The 17,232-nt window shown below is 37.7% G+C and overlaps 6 protein-coding genes across 10 annotated transcripts; 3 read left to right on the forward strand and 3 right to left on the reverse strand.

Annotated features, from left to right (window-relative positions):
- The first annotated feature begins 76 nt into the window (after positions 1-76).
- On the forward strand, positions 77-3,706 carry LOC123320571 (zinc transporter ZIP9-A). Of its 3 annotated transcripts, none has more exons than XM_044907926.1 (6): positions 77-325; positions 2,006-2,209; positions 2,296-2,516; positions 2,570-2,688; positions 2,739-2,942; positions 3,325-3,706. In XM_044907926.1, the coding sequence occupies exons 1-6, from the start codon at positions 230-232 to the stop codon at positions 3,363-3,365; spliced, it is 885 nt and encodes a 294-aa protein (XP_044763861.1). In that variant the 5' UTR covers positions 77-229; the 3' UTR covers positions 3,366-3,706. The 3 variants fall into 3 exon arrangements, with proteins under 3 accessions (XP_044763861.1, XP_044763863.1, XP_044763862.1); XM_044907927.1 differs by lacking the exon at positions 77-325 and adding an exon at positions 1,038-1,194; XM_044907928.1 differs by having other exon boundaries at positions 79-325; positions 2,739-3,706.
- LOC123320568 (zinc finger protein 277) lies at positions 3,636-5,190 on the reverse strand. Of its 2 annotated transcripts, none has more exons than XM_044907921.1 (5): positions 5,131-5,190; positions 4,885-5,071; positions 4,601-4,833; positions 3,909-4,548; positions 3,636-3,852 (listed from the first exon to the last, which is right to left on the reverse strand). In XM_044907921.1, exons 1-5 carry the CDS (start codon positions 5,162-5,164, stop codon positions 3,783-3,785), a joined length of 1,164 nt encoding a protein of 387 aa, XP_044763856.1. In that variant the 5' UTR covers positions 5,165-5,190; the 3' UTR covers positions 3,636-3,782. The 2 variants fall into 2 exon arrangements, with proteins under 2 accessions (XP_044763856.1, XP_044763857.1); XM_044907922.1 differs by having other exon boundaries at positions 4,885-5,068; positions 5,131-5,189.
- A 162-nt stretch (positions 5,191-5,352) lies between these two features.
- LOC123319991 (lethal(2)neighbour of Tid protein) lies at positions 5,353-6,860 on the forward strand. The gene is made up of 2 exons (XM_044907098.1): positions 5,353-5,714; positions 5,768-6,860. The coding sequence occupies exons 1-2, from the start codon at positions 5,438-5,440 to the stop codon at positions 6,835-6,837; spliced, it is 1,347 nt and encodes a 448-aa protein (XP_044763033.1). The 5' UTR covers positions 5,353-5,437; the 3' UTR covers positions 6,838-6,860.
- A 104-nt stretch (positions 6,861-6,964) lies between these two features.
- LOC123320683 lies at positions 6,965-9,212 on the reverse strand. The gene is made up of 4 exons (XM_044908070.1): positions 9,018-9,212; positions 8,901-8,955; positions 7,972-8,846; positions 6,965-7,917 (listed from the first exon to the last, which is right to left on the reverse strand). Exons 1-4 carry the CDS (start codon positions 9,132-9,134, stop codon positions 7,579-7,581), a joined length of 1,386 nt encoding a protein of 461 aa, XP_044764005.1. The 5' UTR covers positions 9,135-9,212; the 3' UTR covers positions 6,965-7,578.
- A 751-nt stretch (positions 9,213-9,963) lies between these two features.
- LOC123320529 (gamma-aminobutyric acid type B receptor subunit 2) lies at positions 9,964-16,351 on the forward strand. 2 transcript variants are annotated; one of them, XM_044907878.1, is made up of 16 exons: positions 9,964-10,355; positions 10,929-11,032; positions 11,683-11,820; positions 12,023-12,201; positions 12,257-12,372; positions 12,424-12,656; positions 12,717-12,942; positions 12,992-13,148; positions 13,204-13,460; positions 13,517-13,770; positions 13,829-13,939; positions 13,991-14,159; positions 14,346-14,584; positions 14,672-14,868; positions 14,920-15,485; positions 15,566-16,351. In XM_044907878.1, the coding sequence occupies exons 1-16, from the start codon at positions 10,211-10,213 to the stop codon at positions 15,928-15,930; spliced, it is 3,456 nt and encodes a 1,151-aa protein (XP_044763813.1). In that variant the 5' UTR covers positions 9,964-10,210; the 3' UTR covers positions 15,931-16,351. The 2 variants fall into 2 exon arrangements, with proteins under 2 accessions (XP_044763813.1, XP_044763812.1); XM_044907877.1 differs by lacking the exons at positions 9,964-10,355; positions 10,929-11,032; positions 11,683-11,820; positions 12,023-12,201; positions 12,257-12,372 and having other exon boundaries at positions 12,433-12,656; positions 15,578-16,351.
- Positions 16,352-16,490: 139 nt separating this feature from the next.
- Positions 16,491-17,203, reverse strand: LOC123320530 (probable NADH dehydrogenase [ubiquinone] 1 alpha subcomplex subunit 12). Its single transcript, XM_044907879.1, has 2 exons — positions 17,017-17,203; positions 16,491-16,965 (listed from the first exon to the last, which is right to left on the reverse strand). The coding sequence occupies exons 1-2, from the start codon at positions 17,109-17,111 to the stop codon at positions 16,635-16,637; spliced, it is 426 nt and encodes a 141-aa protein (XP_044763814.1). The 5' UTR covers positions 17,112-17,203; the 3' UTR covers positions 16,491-16,634.
- Between the last annotated feature and the right edge of the window lie 29 nt (positions 17,204-17,232).

The following is a 17,232-nucleotide window of genomic DNA, read 5'->3' on the forward strand; positions in this document are numbered from 1 at the left end:
ATAAAAAATTTAAATTCCCAACGTCAAAAGATCGAAAACGTCAAATACGTTTTTTATCAATCTGGCATTTAGATTAAAAATGTAAATACGTGTACTGTTACTGATATATTTGTTTACCTTATATCAAAGACTTTTGCAATCGTTTTTATGAAGTGTTTGCAATTTTCGACCACTTTCAATACATACAAATACTCTAGTGAAAGTTATAGGTAGTCGAAAATCAAAAAATATGGAAGAGACATTTATGTTGATATCTTTGGTGTTGGTTATGTTAATAGGATCGTTTTTATCAGGAAATATACCCCTGTTTTTCATATTCTCAGACGTAAGTACTTCACAATGCATAAATACTCTAAAACTCATAAATCTCGAGAATTCCCCCAAACATCCCATTTCATATACAAATTCACTATTACTTTCTTATTTCGACCACTTTCACTGGATGAAATTCATAATTGACATGAAATTTACGAGTTTTGAGGAAATTGAATGATTTCTTTTGAAAAATACTCAGTTTATATTCAAATATTGTGGTTTTAATGTTTGGGAGATTCTATTGTTTCACTAGATGAAACCGCCTGTTTATTCAATATTTTTAAGTTTCATTATTGTTTAGAAACATTCTTTAAGTTTTATCTTCTCTAGCAGAGAACTTTTCTTGAACTTGATATGCCAGTTTGATAAAAAGGTGGATGCGCCGCCAGAATGGAAAAATTCATTCATTTCGCTATCTCGTATTGAAATTTTATTTAGGTACGACTGAAATTGAGTGAATATATCACTGAATCATTGCCCTAACCGTATTGTAAGTCCGAATTCATGTACGTATCACCAAAGTTCAAAATGATGAACCAAATGGTGAAATGGTGGATGCGCCCATTTCGAAAATTAAAATTCTCGTCGATAGACCCAGATTTTCCGAGTTTTCAGGGGGTTTTCCTCAATGGTTTATCACGTGTTCTGCGAAAATCACCGTGAGCGGTTGTTTTCATTGTGCCGGCCCTGACTTTGACGAGTGTTGGGAATTCATTGTTTATATGAGACGGTCAAACATAAACAAAGCGCATTCTTTTATTCGCTCAGTAGCTTCGTTCGCAGGTAGACATGGTAGAAGGTCTAAATTTAGCTCTCCTTAACGCGGCAGTGTTTTTGGGGCCCATGTTGGCGGGTTTCGCAGCCCTGTTCATGCCAGAAGTAAGTACCGCCGTTTTTTTCGAAATATCGCTAAAAAAGTTTGTAATTTAGATATTCGTCTGGTATTAAACGAGAAAGAGTTAGGAATGGAATGTTAGCAATGTTTTTGAAAGGAAAATTGTTTTTGCGATCTGTTAAATCTAGAAATTAGCTTGTTGCATTTTGTGAAATAAGATTCTTCCAAATGAAAAGTTTTTGGGTTCTTAAAACTTCGGTCATGATTTGAAAAAGGTTTTCAGAACTGGAATAATAACAGATACTAATCAGATCTTAGAATAAGCTGTTGATAATGGTTCATTTTTGTCCTCAATAGTTTAATTCTCTTTCGAGTTTCAACCAGATTTTATTCAAAACAACCCAATCGATATTGTCGTGAAAAATCAAGGTTGTACAGGTGTTTACACAATGAAACTTTTGCACGAAGTTCTACAATGGTACAGTTGAATCTATCGATAAAAAAAAACACGAAATGAATACCGTTCATTCTTCTACTCGATCTTTTCTTAGTTGATCGTCACGTAGTTTCCCAACTATGAAAAGTAATCGTTCTCTTTGAAATCTATCGATGGCAGTCAACAATTACCGATGATAAAATCCCCGATTACGAAAACAACAGGTTCTGAAGCTGCAAATACCGATTTGCAATTCAAAAGTGAAGTGTTTCTTCGAAATGATTCTGTTTTTATTTTAGATGTATATTTGCTTGTCTACCTACGAGGGGCGACCAAGAATATAGACTAGTTTCAATGATTTTCTTCGAATTTTATTTCGTCATGAATTCGCTGTAATTATTATTCCTTGATTCTTGCAGGACAGACTGAAGAAGATAACGGTTTTCGGCGCTGGCCTCTTGATAGGTACAGCGTTGGCTGTGATCATACCTGAAGGCATAAGGGCATTGGCGATAGAAAAACCACACAACCACACAGTCGAAGAGGATGACCACAGCGACCCCTTTGGCCCCATCGGAATCAGCTTAGTTTTAGGGTTTATCTTCATGCTACTCATAGATCAGGTGAGATATGCCGGTGGGGTTCCCCAGGGGTCAGTCCTCGGTCCCCCGTTTTTCTTCTAGTTTATCTAACTTAACATTCTCTGTAGATTTTCCAGAACAGGAACGAGAACGTCAACGGGCCTGAAAGGATAAACACTGCCACCATCGGTCTGGTGGTTCACGCAGCGGCCGACGGTATAGCCTTGGGGGCTGCTGCCACCACCAGTCAGACCGATGTGGAGATCATAGTTTTCCTGGCCATCATGCTGCACAAGGCCCCTGCTGCCTTCGGCCTAGTTACTTACCTGATGCATTCCGGAGTTGAAAGGTGAAAGGGAAAATTTGAAATCTTTCGAATTTCAAACTATCCGTCTGTTTTAGGACGAAAATAAGGAAGCATCTGTTGATTTTCTCCCTGGCTGCCCCTGTCTTGACCATCGTTACTTATTTCGGCATAGGACAGGAGTCCAAAGAGACCCTGAATCATTTCAATGCGACAGGTGAGGTCAAATCCTAATAAGTTTAAGAAAATTACTTGATCGTTTTCCAGGTATTGCTATGCTTTTCTCGGCTGGTACTTTCCTGTACGTGGCAACGGTGCACGTCTTATCCGAGCTGATGCAGAGCTCCCACGACCATTCTTCGTACTCGAAATTGCCCACCCTGGAAAACAGCAAGCCCTCTTCGCTCCTGAGACCGATGGATCTGTTTGTGCTGGTGCTTGGATCACTGACGCCCCTGCTGCTGACCCTAGGTCATCACCATCACTAATTTGATCCCTTTAACCGGTCTAGATCCAGAATTTGGTCTTTCTTTACCTTTTAAATCGTCCTATTAGACTTAACGGAAGGACGTTGAACTAAATTAATCAGTTGTTGAAAACAGAGGAAAATGAGTTTGATTATTATTAATTTCACGTTATACCCAGTGATTAAATTAATGGAGAGTACCGGTGAAGCGTTTAAACTCATTTTTTTTCTGATAGATTTTAAATTCTCGGTCGGATGGAACATTCTGTTTTGTGATATTTTCAAAGGTGCTTCTATATTCACCTTACATTAATTCCGATTTAATGGACTCTTCAAAGGGCAAATGTAATTAGTCGTCATGATTTCTTAAGGTTAATTTCATTTTAGGACGTCAGAGAGGAAGATTGTCGAAAGTTGCAGAGACCTAAGGCGATGTTATAAACGAATAATTCAATGGACTTAAACTGTGACGATTGATTGTTTATTTAGTCTAACTGCAAATCGACAAGGTATCTATTTTATAATTTTTGATATATGTGATTTTCCTATTGAACCGCATATCGTTGTATGTGTCAAAGTTAAAGGAGCCCTATTTATACCACACGTTTGATATTTATTTCCTGGCGTTCCTTTAATCCCAGATAAATCCGGTTTTTTTTTTTGGACTAGTCATATTTCTACAAGAATTATACACATAGTTTCCCAGATGATTTGGAGGTGTTTCTCCATGAATAATTTTTTATTCTACTTGAATAAACCGATTTTTACAGATATTGTGTTTGATTTTCTTAATTATATTCGATCAGACATAAATTAGTAATACATTTTTAGTAACGACGAAAACATCATTCATCATTATCTTCATCTTCAACCAAGTAGAGAAAAGCATCCTCCTCATGAGTAGGAAATAAAAACCTACAAGAAATATCGAAAACATTACTTTATCCAATTTTTCATATTGAATAACTTACTCAGAACGTTCAAATACTTCCATATCCGGAATTTTGAAATGATCTTCGTCCCTCATATGCCGCCTCAGTTGTTCTAATCCTTCGAAATGTGCATCGCAACATATACATTTGTGACCAACCATCTGCCTTCTTATATAATTGATCAACTGTATCTTTTGGAAGAAAGTGAAAGATTTGGTCGATTCTTCAAAATCAAAATCGTGGGTGGTTTTCATGTGTTCACAATGTTTATTTATGCCGATCTCTTTGTGTTGACAGAAAAGACAGGTTATCTGGCCTTCTTCTTCTTGCCAATCGGAATATTCTTCGTCTGAATTAGCCTGTTCGCCTACGGTTACAGCGAATTTATCGTTTTCCTTTTTTATATCGTGCCAGTCTTTTCCGTCTTCCAGATAATTGACCATGAAAAATTTATCATACTCTTTGTTCTCATGATTTATCCTTTTATGCAGTTTTTTCCTCATATGCTCTTTCAATGTGTGACGTTCGGGAAATTTCTTCTCACAATATAAACATATAAGATCATTGAATTTTTTCTCGATTATTTCAATTAATTCTTCGATAAACACCAAATTATGGGGGTTTCCCAATTGTAAATTGTGCTTAGTAGACAGGTGTGTAAGAAAATCCTGCCTTTTTCCTGAAACATTTCGATTAACACCTTGAAACCACTGAATTACTGAATCACTCACCTTCAAACTCTAATTTGCAATATAAACAAGACTTCATATATTTTTCATCTGTCCTTTCAAATTCTTGAACTTTGAGTAAATAATTTAATCTCAATTGGTGCCTCAACTCCTTATCGTCTTTGATCAAGGATGAGAGAAAATAGTATTTTTTATCGGTAGAGTCAAAACTGACAGATGGAATTATTTCCTCCATGGCTCTACATTTGAACTTGCTCCTCCAAAATTGAATGTACCTAAAAGAAACCTATTACCATCAATCAATCATTTCAACTCGAACAACCTACTCTGTCAGGTAAAATATGTTCTGTACTTCTTCGATAACTATACTGTGAACTTCGAAGAGGTGCCTCACAAAAATAGGTAGGCCCTCTTTCACATTGAATGTGTCTTCACACAATAAACAAGGAGTCTCGGAGTTTTGACTGGTGGATTCATCCAACAAAAATGGACCATTTTTTCCTGCAGCAGCTTCTGAAACAAATAATTTCAAAGTCACAATCGAAATAGTGGGTTATTCAGGTTTAACTTGCCCGTTTGATCCTTGAAATAATAAAAGTTATCCATTTCGAATGAAAAATTTATTTATTTTGACACAATAACACATAAAAGTTAGGTTAGGTTAGGTAACCTAACATTTTGACATTTACATAGTGAAGCGGACCTACTCCAGAGATATATATATATCTGACCTACTCTTCGAAGAATAAGATTGATAATGGAAAATCTTTGATCATATTTTTAAATTTGATCTGTGAGCGAACCTCACATTTATTTTTAAAAATGGGCCAGTTTATCTGGGATTTTTGGGCTATAAATGATTTAAAATTCGGTTAAATTATGGCTCCTACCAAAAATAAAACAACAAGTTCTCCCAAAACTGCAGCCTTATCATGGGAGTCCCTACGAAGCAAATACTTGAATAAGAATTTCGTCAAAGAATTAATATATAATCCTAGATATTTGCTACCTACTTGTACCTTACTATTCTTCTTTGAGGTAGTATTGAATATTTTCATAATTGAGAATGTGAGGTACACCGAAATTGACTGGGTTGCATATATGCAAGAAGTCGAAGGTTTCTTGAATGGAACGTTAGACTATAGCAAGCTTCGAGGTAAAATTAACTTATGCAAGATTAAAATAACGTTCTTATAAAGTTTTTTTTAGGAGATACTGGGCCTCTTGTATACCCTGCTGGATTTGTTTACATATATTCAGCGTTATACTATCTAACATCCCAAGGAAAAAACATTTATTTAGCTCAATATATATTTCTAGTTCTTTACCTTTTACAGACGATTCTGAATTATAGAATACACATTATTACTGCCAAAGTGCCTCCATATGCCTTACTAATAGCAACTCTAACGTCCTATAGAATACATTCAATATATGTTTTACGATTATTCAACGATCCTGTAGCCGTTTTCTTTTTCTATTTGAGTATGAATTTTTTCCTGTCTAATAAGTGGCTCATTGGCAGTATCTTTTATTCCTTAGCTGTGTCTGTGAAAATGAACATACTCCTTTACGCCCCATGTCTTCTAATAGCCTACTTGACCAATTTAACCTTGTTTCAAACCTTTTTGAATCTTCTCGTGTGTGCTCTAATACAGTTGATGTTGGGGTTACCATTTTTAATGCACGATTATTGGGCTTATATTAAGGGTAGTTTCGATTTAGGTAGAGTTTTCGAGCATAAATGGACTGTGAATTATAGATTTCTACCTAGGGATGTTTTTGAGAGTCGCTATTTCCACATAGTTCTTTTGCTTGTACATGTTTCATTATTATTAGTGTTTTTACCGCTTCTGAAGAGGTATTTATCAAGTTATGCAAAATTAAATGTAATCACCTCAGACGTTAAGGATTTTATAAAGAAAGAGAAGCAGCAACGAAAAGGTGAATTGCAAAAGAGGAAAACACCTGAAGAATTCGAAAAGATGGAGGATAAAATGAGCATCATTGCTCAGTTATTCGTGCTCCCCTTTTATATAACGAATTTTATTGGAGTGGCACTTGCGAGGTCCTTACATTATCAGTTTTATTGTTGGTACTTTCATTCGATCCTGTATCTCGTTTTTTGTACTAAGTATAAGAAACCTGGCATGTTTTTGTTGTTGGCCGTTGTGGAATACTGTTGGAACGTCTATCCAAGCACTAATTTGTCCAGTATATTACTGCATGTTTGTCACGTTTTCATTATTTATGGTGTTTATAAGAATATGAAGCCTTGATTTGAATATATCTTTTTTGACGACTTTTCATTTCATTTAAGCAACCAAGCTGTTAATTTAGAGGTTTCTTCAAGTATTTGTTGCCATCATCAGGGTACGCTTTAGAAACTTTGAGAAATAAGAGGAATTCACTTTATAAATTTATTTTATAGGAACTGAAACATCTAGAATTTCACAAGTTGAACAACTAAAATAATTCTCTTAAATAGAATTTTCTTTAAGTATCAAATAGTTCACATTTACTTACACTTACAATCACAGAGGTAAACCACTTGAATTTCGAATATCAACGACCAAGCTAACTATACAATCTATATCGTATGATTTATGTGAGAATATAAAAATTTCCATTAACCTATATTGCATACAATCATTGCACTTTCAAAAAACTTTCACATTGCATCAATTTTGGACCTGGCCTATATACACAATGTTCAAAAAAAAAAGCAATCCCCGATATATCCTTCGATAAAACAACTACATTTAGAAAACAAGAATAAAAATCAAGTCAGTTCTTTCAACGGCAGTTTTTCACAACTCAATGTGATACAAATTTTAAATAGGAATTCCCGTTGTCGATAGAATACGAATTTTTAAAGCTATATACAGTCGACGTTAAAAACCGTGATTGATCGAATCTCTAAATACGAGAAAAATATACGCTTGTACTATTACCTGATACCCAGCTCGAGAATCCAACCGATCACAATTTAAAACGGAAATACATAAATTCGAGTCAAATCACTCCATGTTATCACTGGAATTGCTGAAGAAATCCTGACTATTGTCTAAACACTGAAGGAAATCGACTCTGGGAGCCATTTTGAAACTAGACCTGGGGCTTTCAGTCACCCCGCACTCTTTAACGTTACTAACAAAGGTAAAGTCGAGTTCGGAAGTTTCCATGGCCAGAGGATCGTAAATGGTAGACGTGGAAGGTTTGGAAAAGTCCAACGCCATTTGGTTCCTAGTGAAGGACTCTGCAAACCTCAGTCTCTTCACAGTTTTCTTGGGTCGCATCTGAATAGTAGTCAAATGTTCCCTGAAGTACCTATTGAAGAATTTGGGCTTGAAATCGAACTGCAAAAAAAAAGGGATTCAGTGGATACTCAGCGTGTTTCAGATTTGACTTACGTCTTCCGCTTTGCGATCACCAGATTTCTTTTGGTTGAAGTTGAAGGTACGCATGGGTCTGTTTTCCTTGTCGAACTCTGCGATTTGTTCCATGTACCTGCTATCGACTTCTATGTTGTTTGGGTTTATGTGGTTTATTAGGTTAGTATCCATTTCTCTCTTCAATTGGTAGATATTCCTGCCACTGCCGTCATCGCAAAGGATGGCAGGTTGTATTGCTGATTCTTCGTAAAAGGTGATATTGAGTTTTTGAGATGGGGGAGTGGCGAACTGCCAGTCGTTGGAGGAGAACAGATATTCAGGTACTTGGTGCTCGACATCGTCCATACAATCATGCGTTAACTTCATGAAAGTCCCCATGCCAAGAGGATCAGATTTTCCGGTCAGGATGTCGTTCACTCTCTCTATTTCCTCAAATATTCTCCCCCTCAAATTCTCAGCAATGTTCACCTTGAAGTTTATCTGTATTTTGTCCAAAATGTTTCGATTGAAACTCTCAGCTCCACACTGATTCTTGTTGGAAAAGAACGACTTCAGGAAATATATACTGTTGGAGAGGGTCTGGGAAGAGATGATTTTTCTGAAGAGACTTCTAGAGTTTCTGTTCTGGTCGTCTTCAATTTTTTGCAGAAGAGGGAAATAATTCAGTTCTTCAATATTTTCAGATGTTTCGTCGTGTTTCGAAGATTTGGGACTTAATGGTTTTTTCTGCCTTGGGTATTTACGTTTCTTAGGGGTAACTTCAGCATAATTCACCACGTCTTTCTTGGATATCCTGGCAGATCTTCGTAACGACGAATTATGTTGATTGTTACTTAGGAAAAGACTGTGCAGATCTTCTTTGAGTATATTTTCGTTTCTTTTATTTTCTTCCGCTAAAGATCGATCTTTGAAATTGCATATTATAAATTAAGATTGCACGGACCTACCTTCTTTCTTAGCGGTTATCGCTTTGACACCCTGACTAAGAAATCCCGGCAAAACCTGAAAAGATGGTAGATGTTGGAAGACCGTTGAAACAGGAAGAATTTTAGCGGGCAACAAACCGTGATCCGATTGGAGGAAATTTTCGGTCGGATAGTGGTGTCTTTCTTCTTTTTCCCAAGACCCACCTTGAACTTGAAGAAGGTGCTTTTGGGCACCGATTTAGCTCGTTTTCCCATCTTTCTCGTACTTTCGCGGTCTTTGCTCCACTGTCATTTCATTTCCTCTGAAAACGTTGACGTTTTATTATTTTTAACTTGCCTGAGCCTTTCTGACAGAAATCACAGAAAAACGATTCAAAATTCAAATTCAAAAAAGATCACATCCTCCCATACATTTTCCACACTTTTTCCTAAATTTTTGATTTCACACTAGGTATACATCAGTAATAGGAAGTCGAAACACTCGAAAATGAGCGTTAACATCAATTTGAACCTTAGAAAATAATCATTAACGGAATACCTCGGATTTTCTTCCATGTATTCATTTGTTCAAATTTTTGACATAAGGGTAAAAATTGATGGTTTGTAATTGAAAAATTCACGTAATCAAGATAATTAATTAGAAGGAAAACGAGTGTTATAATACAGATAAATTAAAAAAAAAGAAACAGAACTCCTTTCAGTTCACCTGGATTTGAAACATAAAAGATAAAAATTCACGAAAGGAAAATCTGCTAGAATGAATTTTCCGGAGAATATTCTATGAAAAAATGCGCATCGCTCTCATTTTCCCGACGAATAATCCTTTCAAATCAGCGAAAAATCTTTTGATTTAATCATTCAAGTCCAGCGCTCTTTTCAATCCACCGGGAAAACTCGTTTAGCTCCAATTTATCTTATCAACGTGCGAAAAAGCATTGAATTCAATTGACGAAGAAGATTTTAATTGAATTCCGCTTTCTGGAGTAACGTTACTGGAAAAATCGAAAGAGGAAATAAATAAAAATATGGACATGCGCCCCGCAGCACATTTTCCGAGGGAAATGTAGGTAAGTCGGTGGAAATCAATAAAGCTCTGCACAACGTGTGCCCAAAATAGAATTCCCAACTCGGAAAAGTCTCGGAAAAACTCAGATGCATCGAACGCAAATTCCCGACATGGAAAATGTGTTATCGGTCGAGTGAACGTAGTTCCGATGGTGAGAAAAGTCGGATTTCCTATGGGATTTTCCGGAAAATCGCCTAGGTGAACTCGGCATGTTGCTCTCGATGAAAAACTGATTTCTCGGTGCTATTTACAAATTTCCTCCGGGATGTACTACGGGTTACGAATATTTTTTTTAACTCTCGTTTTTGGAGTTTGTTCCTTACAAAAGCCTAACACGGACAATAGGAGACACGATGTGTACATTGCTGGATTTTTCCCATATGGAAAAGGGGTGGAAAACGCAGATACAGGTAAGGAAAGCTTCGAATACCCTTGAAGAAAATTTTACTTCAAGGACGATTTATGTAGGTGGAAGATTGACCTAGTATTTCTTTACACACACTAAAATAAAATAAAAGGAAATGTTGGCATTTATTCATTTCAAGATATAATAGTATGAAATAAATCATAGTAAACAACGAATTTTTTTTCCCGATAATTTTTATTCATGCAGCGCATCCACCAATTGATGCAAAATAAATCATTTATATTTTTGGCAATAACTAACTTGACTGATGGCAATGCAAATGGATGTTTTGAATTTGAAGAAATTAAGACGTATTAGAGCTTCATTTTTCTGCTAGCATTCGTGGGAAACGGTACAGATCCATTATCCATTATGAAAACTAAAATTGAAACAAAATTATTCCTTTTGAAATTGCCTAACACTGTTTATGAAGTTACTGGCAACAGTTTCGTCTATTTAAATATGACTACATTCGTTTGAATATGAATATATCCTGAACATTAAAAAATTTGATGAATAATGTATAGTGAAATTTTGAATTGAGGTTATTATCTTTACAAGAAGTCTATTTTTTCAGGTCGGGGGGTCATGCCTAGTGTCAAACTGGCCTTGGATCACGTCAATGAACATTCTGGAGTACTAAGAAACTACAGGCTTCATATGTGGTGGAATGATACTATGGTAGTAAATTTTTTTTGTTGGATGCGTCAAATTATGAAGTAGGATCAAAATTATTTATTCTTCGAACTGATCTATGACTATTTCTAGAAACAAATACTTAATACTGTATTATTTCCAATTGATTCCACAATTAGAATCATGATTTCCACCGAAAAACATTAGAAATCATAAATAAGATTCCGCGCATCCACCATAACTTAAAAAAATCGAGAAACTAAGAACGCTTACATTTTCTGACAAGTTCGGGGATTAATTTCAACGAGGATTTCCCGAGAGACTCAGGACAAGGTCGGGAAGACAGTTGCGGCGGATTGGGAATTCAATAATTCGTTCCCTGTGTTCCCAACCTTGTCCCAGTCAATCTTCTGGATGCTTGTTTATTTAGGTCCTCCACAGGGACAGTCAGTTTGACCGTTTCAGGCTAACACGGGTTGGATTTCAGCATGGAATTTGTAATTTCACAACTTCGTCCAGAATAAAACGGTTCTAAACCAACATAAAGCATAATTACATAAGTGTCACTTGTGTGTTCCACATGATTTTTTGAATTGTTTCTTGAAAACGCAATTTTTAAGCGCCGATCGTATTTTAAGTGCATTGGAAAAATGTTGTAGTCTCAAATATTGACAAAATTGAAATATATATTTCAGTGCAATGCAGCTGTTGGGGTGAAAGCCTTCTTCGACATGATGCACAGCGGTCCGCATAAGTTGATGCTTTTTGGTGCCGCCTGTACACACGTTACAGACCCCATAGCTAAGGCCTCCAAGCACTGGCACTTGACACAGGTACAAACTGCCTCAATTTGAAAAAACTCACCTTTATCCACCGGTTTTTCCAATCTTTTATGATCGGTACTATAATTTATCTTCACAAATTGTTAATACGAGTTTCAAGCTATCAAACATGGAAAAGTATCACAGAAGTGACCAAAAAAGCTTAGGAAAAGTCAATTTTCTGCACATTTTTGAAGAATCGTTCGTTTTGTAGCTTTCGTATGCCGACACCCACCCCATGTTCACCAAGGAGAATTTCCCAAACTTCTTCAGGATAGTACCCTCAGAAAACGCGTTCAACCCTCCCAGATTATCCCTACTGAAGGAATTCAACTGGACAAGGGTAGGTACCATCTACCAGAACGAACCCAGGTATTCCCTGGCCCACAACCGGTAAGTCCCATCGTTTCCCCATATAATTCTCCAATTAAAAACATTCATTTGCTAGATTGGTAGCTGAACTGGATACCTTGGGGTACCAAGTGGTGGAAACTCAAAGTTTCACCAACGAGGTCAACTCTGCGCTATCCAAGTTGAAGGAGAAAGATACAAGGGTTATTTTAGGTAAGGGGGGTTACGTTAACAAGAAAAGACAGTTTAATCATCCATTTCCAGGTAATTTTAACGAGAAATGGGCGAGGCAAATATTCTGCGAAGCTTTCAAACTGGAAATGTTCGGAAGAAAGTACCAGTGGATAGTTATGGGTACGTATAGGAAGAAATGGTGGACGAGGTTAGAACCGGACCTCAATTGTACCCTAGAAGAACTGGAACACGCCCTGGAACAGACCCTACTCACCGACCTCCTACCCCTTTCAACCAGCGGAGAGATAACGATATCAGGAATAGTAAGTTAATTCAATTCAAACCGAACGGTCGAGAATTCAACATGAAGCTTTTCTCTAAAGACAGCCGAGGAGTACCAGATCGAGTACGATTCTAGACGTGGCAAGGAATACTCGAGATTCCACGGATACACCTACGACGGCATATGGGCTGTAGCCTTGGCCATACAGAACGTAGCCCACAGGATCAAATACTACATCAAGAACACCACGGTGGTGGATTTCCGGTACAGGGACCCCTTCTGGGAGAAACTCTTCTTGGAGGCCTTGAAGAACACCAGTTTCGAAGGTGAGACACCCTGAAAACAAATTTAGGGGTTAATTTCGATTGTTTCCAGGTGTAACCGGACCGGTGAGGTTCTACGACAACGAAAGGAAGGCTAGCATATTACTGAAGCAATTCCAACAGGGGGAAGAGATTAAAGTCGGGGAATACAGTGCTGCCACCCAACACCTAGACCTTACGTTAGGGGCCCCTTTGAAATGGATAGGAAGGTACAGAAACATCGGTTTCCACCACTGTTTAACACAGTCACCCTGTTATTTTTAGGTATCCACCTAAAGATAGGACCCTATTGATAATCGAACACACAAGGGTGAACAAAACAGTCTACGCCATTCTGGCAACTTTAGCAGTTTGCGGCATTATAATGGCATCGGTATTTTTGGCCTTCAACATAAAGTACAGGAACCAGAGGTACATCAAGATGTCCAGTCCCCAACTGAACAATCTGATCATCATCGGCTGCATGTTGACCTACACCAGCATAGTGTTCCTAGGGTTGGATTCAGGATTATCGAGCATAGGTCAGTATTTTTCGAATTTCCCTCGGGAACTTCCAAACCCCAACTTGATATTCCAGAGGCCTTCCCGTATATTTGCACAGCGAGGGCTTGGACCCTAATGGCCGGTTTCTCCTTAGCCTTCGGGGCCATGTTCAGCAAAACGTGGAGGGTACATTCCATATTCACCGATGTAAAACTGAACAAGAAAGTCATAAAGGATTACCAGCTGTTCATGGTAGTGGGGGTGCTTCTTTTCATCGATCTGGTCATCATGACCACCTGGCAGGTTGCGGATCCTTTCTACAGGGAAACCAAGCAGCTGGAGCCTTACGTAAGTAACGAAAAAGTTGTAACTCGAGTTGAAAGCTGTAAAAAAAAAAAAATTTCAGCCTCATCCCTCAAGCGAAGACATCATAATCATACCAGAGAATGAATATTGCGCATCTGAGAGAATGACGATATTTGTCGGATCGATTTACGCCTACAAAGGGCTGCTGATGGTGAGGAACCTTCCTGAAGCTCTAGCTAAATGATAAACTTTCTCATTTCAGATATTCGGAGCTTTCTTAGCTTGGGAAACGAGACATGTATCGATACCAGCTTTAAACGACAGCCGACACGTGGGATTATCCGTTTACAACGTTGCCATCATGTGCATATGCGGCGCTGCCGTTGCTCTAGTACTGGTAGACCACCAAGATGCCATGTTCCTGATCATAGGTGAGAAAATCTCCTTCTTAATGTATAGGAACCGAGCGTTTCGAAGTTATCCATTCATCTGGGCCCATAACCAGTTGGTAGGAACAAAATAACAGCTATTTAAGTAACCTTAGTAGAGTCTCCTTGAATTTTTATCTCTAAAACATAACATTAACGTATTAACACATCAAGCGTCAATTTTTATAGGTGTTTTCGTCCTCTTTTGCACCACGGCCACCTTATGGCTGGTTTTCGTCCCTAAAATGTTGGAATTGAGGAGAAACCCCGCAGGTTCCATCGACAAGAGATGCAGGGCCACCCTCAGGCCCATGTCAAAGACCAGAAGGGACTCCAGCGTCTCAGAGCTGGAGACCAAGATGAAAGACGTCAAGTCTTTAAATTCGAAGTACAGAAAGACCCTATTGGAGAAGGAATCCGAACTTCAGGTATCCATTAAATTATGTAACCTAACACCCAGCTAATACTATGATAAATAACCCGGAAGAATTCTCTTTGAAGCTTTTTTTATCCAGATGTTGATCAGGAGACTTGGGAACGAAGCGAAAGAGATCCTAGAGGCCAGGACGGACTCCCTGAGCGAAACCAACAGGTTGTCCGTGCCCCTGATCAGGAAAGAGGCCCCCAGCGCCACTGAAACCAGCGACTTAACCTCACTATGCAGCCTGAGCTCCCAGGACTTCACCTCCCTGCATCACAGCGACAGCCAGAAGTGAGTACACAAAGATACCCCTTCCGCCCATCAAAACCCGACGATTTTCAGGAAAAGAAAACCGACAATTCAAGAATCCCCCAAGCACAACACCCCAATCACCAACAACAACGTACAGTCTAACCCGGTGGAGCTGGAAACCGAGAAAATCACTCAAAATGGCAACATAGCCAAACAGGTGGCAACGAACATTGTTGTCAAGTCGGAATACCAGAACCCTGACCCGAAGGAGGTGAACTGCACCAAAAATCCAATCCTCGAAGAGATGGAGAACAAGGAGAACATTTTACAGGAAAGGGTTAAGAGGATAGAGGTTGCCTGTAAAACCCCAACTAAAACACCCACACACGAAAGGAAAATATCTAGGGTGAGCGAAATCGACACTGAAATCAACGAGAAAAGGAGGTGTAGCATGAAGAACGAAGGTACTGAGTATAACGAGGACAGCACAGGGTGTCCAAGAAGGGTCAGTATACCCAACGCTAGAGGTACACCCAAGAAAAAACCGGACTGTGGGACACACGTAGTGGCCAAAAGTGAACTCTGGGACACAGGCAATCAACATAGGTGTTCGAAAATTCATCAGAAACCCCTCAAGATGATATCTCAAGACGAAGGTGAGATTTTCGTATAAAAATAAGATAACTAACACCCTAAATTCCACAAATACACATTTGAAAATAGCACAGTATTTTAGATTCTTTTTCAGATGACGTTTACGTGCACAGAACAGTTTCAGAGAGGAACCGTCACAGCCAGAAGAGGGACAAGTCTCCGACGCCCAAGAAGGAGCTCTCCTCGTCCAACATCAGCAACCAGCAGTGCAACAAATTGGGTTATTACCAGTCGACGCCTAACGTGGCCGCTCTGAAGCCATCCATCAAAGCTAAAAGGGACAAATCGATGTACAATGCAACGTCAGAAAGTGAACTGTTAGATCGCGAGATCTTGCCAATTTTTCAAAAACTTCTAACGGAACGTAACAAAAGCCAGCACAATATAGCTTTCGGAAGAAGCTGCCCTAACATTTCTATAAAGTGTGATATTGTTGAATACCTTTAGTCCAGTATCATCCGACTATCGGTTAGATTAAATTAAATTATATTTATTGTAACCCGATTATTTTTTCTTTTCATATCATCAATTGTTAAGGTTCTTTATATATTTTATTGACTGAGTTCTTTCCAAACAGCTTTAATAGAAATTCAAATGATTATATTTATGTAAAACATATTTAAATAACTATATTATTGTTCTAATGTAAATAACCCTCCAGTTTATTACTGAAAGCAGAAAATACACATCATCGACTCAACATTCATTTTATATCTTTGTATAATGAATAGATTTAATTTAGTAATGTTAAATGCTCAACTAACGAATTTCTTCGGCTTTTGCTGTTTATCTATTTGTTAAGTTTGAAAATAGAAGAATCAATGAATTGCGGGAAGTTGAAAAATACTAGCCAAAAAGATAAACACTATCCTGTGTAATTTTTCAAAAATTCCCTATATTCATACTTAAATCCTATTTTATAATCTATTAGCTAGATAATTCATCTCCTATAATTGTATTTTTATTGTTTATACTTAATGATACTGAATGGAGATAATAAACAGATAAAACCTTCTAGAATTTAATCATTAATATTTTTAAAACAATTATGAACAAGGCTCAAGAAAAACCCAACGAATTTCTAAACACATAATTTTATGTTACCTTCAGTATGATAGCTACAGTTCATATATATATACACTTTCCTGTTTCTACGAGGATTTAGGGGGCACCCAGGCTTCTATCTTTGGCCTTGTCGTTGAATAAGGTATGTATTGTTCAGGAGTATTGGTAAGATTTTCAGTGTGGTCTAGCATCCATTTGTATTTAGGCCTAGAGGGGTCCTGATCTGGTGTTAAATCTGTTTTATAATGCATCCAACCAAACCACTCAGCCGGTATTTGACTAGCATCGTAATCTGTACCATATTTAGGGGCATATTCTATCCAACGGTTTCTTCCAAAGAAGAACCTATTGTTCTCAAAGTATTTGTTACCATATTTATCTATTCCTTTCAGAGTTCCAGATTTAAGGTCATCCGATCTGAAGTTAGAGTAAATGAGAATATAATTCTGTCTTACATAACCCTCCTACCTATAGAGTTTATATAATGAGCTCCTGATACCTCCATTTTCCTTCACAATACGAAAAAAATATGCTAGTTTATCAAGGCCTAAAAACTTAGCCATAATATATTAGCTGATTTTTCGGGGTCCTTTTTGAAATAATTATTTTTTATTTTCATTCAGGGAAATGTCAAAATGGAAATTTCCAATTTTCAATTGTGATACATTTGACCTACGCATCACA

This window comes from Coccinella septempunctata, chromosome 9 (genome assembly GCF_907165205.1).
Source record: "Coccinella septempunctata chromosome 9, icCocSept1.1, whole genome shotgun sequence".
Taxonomy (NCBI): Eukaryota; Metazoa; Arthropoda; class Insecta; order Coleoptera; family Coccinellidae; genus Coccinella; species Coccinella septempunctata.

Excerpts from the sequence above, each read along its gene's own strand:
- LOC123320571 (XM_044907926.1), top strand. The coding sequence starts at position 230 with ATGGAAGAGACATTTATGTTGATATCTTTGGTGTTGGTTATGTTAATA. Across the intron at positions 2,517-2,569 it reads ATGCATTCCGGAGTTGAAAG|GACGAAAATAAGGAAGCATC; the intron begins GTGAAAGGGAAA and ends CGTCTGTTTTAG. Across the intron at positions 2,689-2,738 it reads GAATCATTTCAATGCGACAG|GTATTGCTATGCTTTTCTCG; the intron begins GTGAGGTCAAAT and ends ATCGTTTTCCAG.
- LOC123320568 (XM_044907921.1), bottom strand. The coding sequence starts at position 5,164 with ATGGATAACTTTTATTATTTCAAGGATCAAACGG. Across the intron at positions 4,834-4,884 it reads AACATATTTTACCTGACAGA|GTACATTCAATTTTGGAGGA; the intron begins GTAGGTTGTTCG and ends GGTTTCTTTTAG. Across the intron at positions 4,549-4,600 it reads TTGCAAATTAGAGTTTGAAG|GAAAAAGGCAGGATTTTCTT; the intron begins GTGAGTGATTCA and ends GAAATGTTTCAG.
- LOC123319991 (XM_044907098.1), top strand. The coding sequence starts at position 5,438 with ATGGCTCCTACCAAAAATAAAACAACAAGTTCTCCCAAAACTGCAGCC. Across the intron at positions 5,715-5,767 it reads AGACTATAGCAAGCTTCGAG|GAGATACTGGGCCTCTTGTA; the intron begins GTAAAATTAACT and ends AGTTTTTTTTAG.
- LOC123320683 (XM_044908070.1), bottom strand. The coding sequence starts at position 9,134 with ATGGGAAAACGAGCTAAATCGGTGCCCAAAAGCACCTTCTTCAAGTTC. Across the intron at positions 8,847-8,900 it reads GATAACCGCTAAGAAAGAAG|CGGAAGAAAATAAAAGAAAC; the intron begins GTAGGTCCGTGC and ends ATCGATCTTTAG. Across the intron at positions 7,918-7,971 it reads GTGATCGCAAAGCGGAAGAC|TTCGATTTCAAGCCCAAATT; the intron begins GTAAGTCAAATC and ends TTTTTTTTGCAG.
- LOC123320529 (XM_044907878.1), top strand. The coding sequence starts at position 10,211 with ATGTACTACGGGTTACGAATATTTTTTTTAACTCTCGTTTTTGGAGTT. Across the intron at positions 13,149-13,203 it reads CCTTTGAAATGGATAGGAAG|GTATCCACCTAAAGATAGGA; the intron begins GTACAGAAACAT and ends TGTTATTTTTAG. Across the intron at positions 14,585-14,671 it reads AGAAGGAATCCGAACTTCAG|ATGTTGATCAGGAGACTTGG; the intron begins GTATCCATTAAA and ends TTTTTTATCCAG.
- LOC123320530 (XM_044907879.1), bottom strand. The coding sequence starts at position 17,111 with ATGGCTAAGTTTTTAGGCCTTGATAAACTAGCATATTTTTTTCGTATT. Across the intron at positions 16,966-17,016 it reads TCATTATATAAACTCTATAG|ATCGGATGACCTTAAATCTG; the intron begins GTAGGAGGGTTA and ends CTCTAACTTCAG.